The sequence below is a fragment of the Hypanus sabinus genome, unplaced genomic scaffold (assembly GCF_030144855.1).
Source record: "Hypanus sabinus isolate sHypSab1 unplaced genomic scaffold, sHypSab1.hap1 scaffold_594, whole genome shotgun sequence".
In the NCBI taxonomy this organism is placed as follows: Eukaryota; Metazoa; Chordata; class Chondrichthyes; order Myliobatiformes; family Dasyatidae; genus Hypanus; species Hypanus sabinus.
Window position 1 is genome coordinate 95,255 of NW_026781450.1, and position 8,328 is coordinate 103,582.

Below are 8,328 nucleotides of genomic sequence, written 5' to 3' on the forward strand. Positions count from 1 at the left end.
CCACGAGTTTCTCGTCTCATTATCGGTCGCATTCAAAAAGTGACGAAAACCCGTACTGAAGATCGGTGAGAAGACTAACGAAAGACGGAGTGGGAAGATGAGAGAGCGGATTATCTTCATTCATCTGAATGCTTCGGAAGAGGACAAGTAAAGCTGTACCTCCTCCACATCTTTCATCGATTCGCCACTACGGGGCGCACGACTGAATGGTAGACCCACCCCATACTGTGATTGACAGGAGTCGTGTTTCCTGTTTTGCTGACCGCAACGACACTTCTGACAGTGAGAGTTTTTGTATAGCGGCTCCGGCACTCTGAGCCGCCGTGATCACTCCAGGCGCAGAAATACACGGACGACGAATTCGCCTCCAGTTTGTCGGACTTCAGGAAGAACTCATTTTTCTGAGGTCTCTCCGCCGAAAAACCGTCGACCAATCCCTTTGGCTGCACGAACTTAGCAATCCTCGAGTAAAACATGTTCTCCGGACCCTTTCCCGGGGATTGTCGGTACCAGTACAACTGATTACTAGCACTGGTACTACCCTCGACTGTGCAATTCAGGGTCACCTTCTGGTCGGGAGTTCCGGAGAAAGCCGGAATCTGGTGGATCGTCACCGAGGTCGCGTCTAGAAATAAGAGACGGCGGGACAGAACGGGATGAATTAACACGGAGTGGCTGGTCAATGTGAAAGGGGAGAAAGGGGGTGCATTGAGGGAATCAGAGAGGAGGATGGAAGTCGGGAAAGCCCGAGAAGAGATTGGAATTTAAAGGCTGCCGCAGAGGGTAGATCGTGTGCGGAAACGACGGCTCGAACTAAATAAATGATGAGTACAAGTCGACAGGTGACGGGAATGTGAACGGTATACGGAAGCAGAGAATTTTTTAAAAAAAGCATTTTCAGCTTTTACTCACAGTGGAAGGAGAGAATAAAGAGCAGAAACAGAAACATCCTTCTTGGAGGGTTTATTCTCTCAGTCATGACAGTGCGTGCAGCCGAGAAATAATCCATTCACTTCAACCCCGGTTGTTACTTATATGAGTGACGTATGTCGATTTGCGGAAGTGTCGATTGTCCACGCCCCTTATCTGCTCCAAAACGATTCGGTTATCTCACTGTCTACGATATATTTAAGCTCCCACGTCTATGTAATTTCGGTAATCTGCACAACAGGTGCAAGAAGAGGGGCCACACTTCACCTCCCTTTCGCAGAAGCCAAGAGCCTCACAATGAGCACCATATGATGAGCCTAAGAAACACATTGTGCTAATCACAGAGCAGTCAGTCTCTCTCTTTCTCTCTCTGCCCGAACCTTGAACTCTGACACTAGTTGACACGTAGCATAACAGAAAAAAAGACTAAGAGAAAGAACATCTGCCTTTTCACACTCTTCGAATAATCTAGTAGAAATTTTATCACAGTTCTTGTCTGCCCACTGGTGGTAGCAGCCTGTGCCTTCAACGTAGCTCGATTGCATGGAGATAGGGTGAGAGAGAGAGAGAGAGAGAGAGAGAGAGAGAGAGAGAGAGAGAGAGAGAGAGAGAGAGAGAGAGAGAGAGCTGTCAGAAAGACGATACCGTTCTCCAGAATCTAACCTCAAGGATGTGTGCCCATTTACATCATCATGCTCTGACCAGGTTCCAGCCTGAATTCGCTTTGTTCTTCTAAACTTCTGTTCTGCACCGCACTGTTCTGCAGATCCACTAAGCTTGAATCAAATTTGAACTCTTTCTTTTCAGGAGTTGAATGTGAGTATTTGTGCGCACGCTGGGTTCAGTGACTTGAATCCGAAAGCAAGCGAAGGCAAGAAGTGATGAAATATAGCTGCACGTAACGTTTGGAAACATTCTTGATCAACTGCTTTGAAACAATTTCAGCTCATCCATTTTTGGATACGTGGACGAAAAAGAGGTTACTAAGCTCCAACTGAGGTCTCATCGGCGGTTTATAAATTCACAATGATACATCGTTGTTTTTCCATTCTAGTTCAGTGACTTGAATCCTTAGTCACAAGGCAGGAAGTGCGAAGGTGCGACCTCGGGTATACGCCCGTCACCTGATCTGTCACGCCGACACCTCGGCATCCACTCGCTGATTGACAGCAGACATCTCCTGATGGAATGTCTCTGCGCGAAACGTCGGAATCATTCCCGTGTGCCTCCTTGAAAGTCTCTCCAAATTTCGCTCATCCATTCTTCGATCAGCCGCCCAAAGCACCGCTGCTTTCCATCTTCCTGCATCTGACGATTCTCTTCTGTTTCAAACCCCAAGATCCACACCAAGTTCTGTGAAATAAGTAAGTAAGCAAATAAATAAATAAATAAATAAATAAATAAATAAATAAATAAATAAATAAATAAACAAACAAATAAACAAACAAACAGATTTATAAATGAATGACTAGATGGATAAATAAATAAATAAATAAATAGATGGATAAATAAATAGGTAGGTAGATAGATAGATAGATATATAGGGAGATTGACAGATAGATCGATAGGTAGGCAGGTTGAGAGATAGATAGATAAATAGATAGATAGATGAATAGATCGATAGATAGATAGCTATTCGCACATAATCCCAAATCCGCTGGTACCCCATTATATGCCGGAAACCCTAAATCAGCGCGCAATCCCAAATCCGCCGACACACCTAGTTCAGCTGACAACCCCAACTCAGCCGACACCCACCAAGCTGTATGCACCATCAGATCATCTCCAAATCCGGTGTGTGCCCTCCCCTCGTTATCCCAACCCTCCACATCTCTTCACAACCACCATTTTCCGGCCAACTCTTATCTTCGCACAACGGGGTCCCGCTTTGCTTGGACAATCATCACAGTTCATGATGTGTATCCTCGCGTCATACACCGATTTTCCTCTGTCCCTCGACAATCCCCACTATTTGCAGTTTGTGTACTCCCCAGTACGACGAGGGCCCTCTGTTGCTCACCATAACCACCATTCATGGTGTGTTTATTAAATCCTTGTGCCAGGAGACAAACAAAATTATAATTTCTTTAGTGAGTGTCATACTTTGAACCTTATGAACCACATTGTGTCCTGCATAGAGCAGTCTCTGGCATTCAATGTTTCTCCTCCTCTCCCTGCCTGAGCTTCCAGCTCTGGCTCCTAGCACTAGCCGAACAGAAAATTCACTTTTACAGAAGTAATGTGACCCTCTACATACCCGAGAAACATCCAGCATAAATTTTAGCACAGTGTTTATCCGCCCCCTACTGGTAGCAGCCTGTGCTTTCACACCTAGCTCGATTGCATTGATGTAGACTTCTTATTCACGGTGCGTGTCCGAACATTGTTATCCAATCCATCCCTGTTTCTGAACCATCCCTATTAACCGGCACTCTCCTATCTTCTTGCACCGAGGCCTCTCTGTACCTGAACAATCCCCACCATTCACGGCGCGTGTCCGAACATTGGTATCCAATCCCTTCCTGTTTCTGCACCATCCCTATTAACCGGCACTCTCCTATCTTCGTGCACCGAGGCCTCTATGTACCTGGACAATCCCGGCCATTTACTGTGTGTGTCCTACCCTTGTTATCCAATCCCTCCCTGTTTCTGAACAATCCCTGTTAACCGGCACTCTCCTATCTTCCTGCACCGAGGTCCCTCTGTCCCTCGACATTCCCCACAATTTCCGTTGTGTTTGCCAAACCCTTATGTCACTTGCTTCATCTGTTCCTGAACCGTCCAGTACTCCCCGTATTCTGTGCATTCACCAATAGACAAAGAAAATAAGGAGCTTGAAATTGATCTTGGGTCCTGAACATTTTTGGCGCACTGAAAGGTTCCGATCCTCCCAGACCGAAGATGCGTGGGAAGACCGCACGTGACAAGGAAGACTGGATTGGAACGCTGAGTGTGCGGATTGTCTTCTCCCAACCGGATGCTTCAGAAGAGGAGGGAATTTAAAGTTACTGTACAAAAACATCGCCCCTTATTTCACTGATTGGACTCTTCGGCGCGCTCTACGTAGACCCACCTACCACCATATGATTGACAGGCATCGTGTTTCCTGTTTTGCTGACAGCAGCGAGCCTCCTGACGGCGAGGTGTTTGTACAGCTGCCCCGTCACTCTGAGCCGCCGTGATCACTCCAGGCGCAGAAATACACGGCCGAAGAATTCGCTTCCAGTTTGTCGGACTTCAGGAAGCACTCGTTGCTCTGCGATCTCTCCGCCGTAAAACCGTCGACCAATCCCTCTGGCTGGACGTACGTAGCTGTCGTTGAGTAAAACATGTTCTCCGGACCCTTTCCCGGGTATTGTCGGTACCAGTACAACACGTCACCAGCACTGCTACTACCCTCGACTGTGCACCGAAGCGCCACCTTCTGGCCAGGAAGTGCGGAAAAATCCGATGTCTGGAGGATTGTCACCGAGGTCGCGTCTCGAAAAAGAGACGGGGGTGGCATAGGTGGGGAATGAACACGGACACCAGGGTTAATTGGGAAGGGATGAAAGAGGGTACATTGAGGGAAGGAAAGAGAAGATCTGAATTCGGGAGAGCTCCAGAGGTGGACGGAATTTAGAGGCGGCGGCTGAGGGAGATATTGTGAGGACGCGATGATTCGTAACTAAATAAATAAAGATTGCGAGACTAGCGGAAGGTAACGCAAGTGAGGGGGAATCTGAAAGGAACAGAGACGCAAAGAAATAAAAAGAATATTTTTTGTCAAGTTCACTCACAGTGGCAGGCAAGGATGAACCGCAGAAACAGGAACATCTTCCCTGCCGGTTTTATTTTCTGAGTGATGGAAGAACTGCGTGCAGCAGAGAGGAATCCATTCTCTTTTACCCCGTTTGTTACGTATCCCAGTGACGTAGATGTTTTTTTGCGTAAGCAGCGATCAGCCACGCCCCTTCCTTGAACCAGCCCCGATTCGAGATATAAGACTCCCTCTGGCGCAGCAGAGAAACTGTCCGTCTCTCCCTCGACACACCCACCATCACATTGACTCGTTACTCTGGCATCTAATCGCATCATTCACTGTGCATTCCCTATGCCTGTGCACCAAAGACCCGCTGTTTGTCGTCGTTCCGCACCATTCTCGGTGCGTGTCCTGCCCTTCTACCCCGAACCCCCACATTTGCTGATCATTTCACGCCGTTCACGTACGCGACCAGAACCCATGTAAGATGGAAAACCTATCAGACTCTTACTCTCAATAATAAACCAAGTATTATGAAAAAACAGAAAGACAGAACTCGAGTACATAAAAGTTACCGGCCACATTCGGTAAACCAGCGCGGTCACATCCATTGCACAAATGAAAATAAAACATGTGTTTAACGATAGAGGAACTATCATTTCAATGACTGAACACAAAGGGGAGAGGGACGGCCGTCCACTGGTCTTGGCCATTGGTGGCCTGACCTTGCAGTTTAGGGACATGAGTTCGGACGGAGGTTCTGACCCTCTACCAAGCTAAACAACGGCCAATGTCGCACGACATGAGACCAGCAAGAACGCTGCCCCTTACTATGGATCTGTGCTGTTTTGACTCACTTGGGTTCAACGGCAGAATAACTAGGATGCAACGTGTCCCACGTGCCATCATCGGCCCGAGTTAGAGACCATCAAATGGTTAGCGCAATGCCAGCATTCAGGAGAACCACTTTGCGTGTCCTGTTTGGACTACTGCCATGCTGCTGGCCAGTGGACAGCTGCGTCACTTCCTGCGCGTCATAAACGAGCACAATTACAATTCAACAGCCGAAAGAAGGGCGAAGATGGAAATACAGTTTGGTATTGAACGACAATGTCCGTGCTTGATGAAGAAGCAGACGTAGGAAATGCACTTCCTTTGATTGGTTAACTAATCAGAGGTCTAGGAGCCATAACCAATAAAGTCGCAGTTATTAGTCTCCAGCTGTTTATTATTTCCTGTATTCTCTCTCTCTCTCTCTCTCTCTCTCTCTCTCTCTCTCTCTCTCTCTCTCTCTCTCTCTCTCTCTCTCTCTCTCTCTCTCTCTCTCTCTCTCTCTCTCTCTCTCTCTCTCTCTCTCTCTGTCTCTCTCTCTCTCTCGCGCGCTCTGTCTCGCTTTCTATCGGTCTCTCTCACTCACTTTCTAAATCCCTCTCTCCCTTTATTTACCTATCTACCCATCAGTCTATCTATTTATTCATCTACCCATCCATCTTTGAAGTTTGTATCTGTCTATGGATATATCTTTCTACCATTCCATTATCGAACAATAATTCTAATTTTCGTTCATCTGTCGTGACGTCACTGGTATCCGTTCTGGGGAAGGTACAAAACTGATGGGCTACACCTGAACACGAGGGTGAACAAATTCCCTTTCTGACAGGTTTTGAACGCTATCCCTGCAAATGATTTAACTGCATCAGTTGTAAATGTTGCTGTGGCTCCAAGCGGGCTGGGCAAACGTCTTCTGCTTCGTAAGAAATTCGAGTCGTTCACGGTTTCATTTTGTGTGAAGTACCTTTTTCTCCTGATCTGATTTCCTGATATTACCTACTGGATTGCGCAGTTGGGAAGAATCAAAAGGCAATTGCATCTGGATATTGAGGGTCAATGTGCAGCGACCCCTGGTGGTGGGAGACAGCGGGTCCTGAGCCTTCAGCGATTGTGCAGAACAGTTTTTGTCAGGGGCGGCTCGACTTCTCAACCTCTGTGCGCTACTACAGGCGCAGAAATAGACGGCCGTGTGAGAGTGCGAGGCATTCTTTAGTTCCAGCTGAAAGAAAGTGCTACTGGATCTTGTTGCCGTGTAGGACTCCGACGTGTAACTGTTGACTATATCTTTCCCGGCAGAATCGAAAAGAGCTTCTATTGCCCCGTCCGGTCGCTGTCTGTACCAATACATATAATTGTAGTCCGAATTCAGCAGCGTGCATTGGACGGTGCTTGACTCTCCCAATCCAACTGACAGGGAAAGGGGCGACTGTTCCACATATATGGCCAGAATCCCTGCAAGGGAGAAATTCAATTAGAGTCTAATTTCTCTCAACAAATGGTAGCCCGTTCTCTGAAACTGAATTACCTTCCCCAGAACCATTGATAACCTGACTTACGCGGGATAAATGCCACGATCAGCAGAAGACAATATGTTCCCCGCATCATCGTTTGCAGAGTAGACCCTGGCGGACTTTGGGGTGGAGTGCCGTTCAAGACTAGCTTTCCTAAGAAATGTACTGCTTTGCTCGATATAGTTGCTACTGCCGATTAGCCCTACGACGTCTATCACTTCCTGTGTAATTGATGGGCGGTACGTTCTTCTTTTGTCTTCAGTAGAAAACCGAAAGAGAGTGGAGGTCGCTGTTTCTGCAGTGTCGCTTGATTAAAGAAACATTAATACAGGAATACACACACGCATAAACACACACACACACGCACACACACACACACACACACACACACACACACACACACACACACACACACACACAAACACACACACACACATATCTAAGTATCTATGTATGTTTGTATGTATTTATCTATGTATCTATGTATTTATGTGTCTCTCCACGGATCTACCTGAATTATTCCAAATGCTTCTGAATATTTCTCCGCATCCCTGACTCAGATGCTGAAAGCGCGTGAACGCCACAGGGATTTCGTGTTGGGTGAATGAAGAAGCTGTGGTGATACATCAGCTATGGGAAACTCTTTGCTTTTCCTGGTTAGAACAGAAAGAATCAATATTGCTGACCCAAGGTATGGAATGGAATACGTCAAAAATTAAGAATGAACTGTGAACTTGCTTTATATCTGTATCTGTCTATCCATCCAACTATCTATCTATGTAAGTATGTATGTACGTATATATGTATATAAGTATGTATGTATGATTCTATCTATGTATGTATCTATCTATCTATCTATCTATCTATCTATCTATCTATCTATCTATCTATCTATCTATCTATCTATCTATCTATCTATATGTCTGTCTATCTATCTATCTATCTATCTATCTATCTATCTATCTATCTATCTATCTATCTATCTATCTATCTATCTATCTATCTATCTCTCTCACCGAATCATGCGGAACTATCCATAATGCATTTGTGTGTGTCTACTGGTTCACTGACTCTGGACCCGCAGACTGAAAGCGCGTGAATGTCTCAGGGAATTTCGTGGCGAGTCGATGCAGAAGTTGTGGTTATACAGCAAACACAGAACATCGTTTGTCTCCTGGCAGGAAAGAAAAGCGAAAGATCAGTAGGAGCTCAATGTGCTCCTGCCTCGGGTTGGGCAATCGCTCCTCTAGACAGAATACTGCGAAAGATGAGGTTGCAGCCAAGGTCTGCAGAGTTGATAATAAAAGCAGCACA

The 8,328-nt window shown here is 46.2% G+C and overlaps 1 gene segment (V, D, J or C); it reads right to left on the reverse strand.

Annotated features, from left to right (window-relative positions):
- Positions 1 to 4,093: 4,093 nt before the first annotated feature.
- Positions 4,094 to 4,435, reverse strand: LOC132389539 (T cell receptor beta variable 30-like). The segment is given in 1 exon segment: positions 4,094 to 4,435. A coding segment is annotated over 1 exon segment (342 nt).
- Positions 4,436 to 8,328: the final 3,893 nt, after the last annotated feature.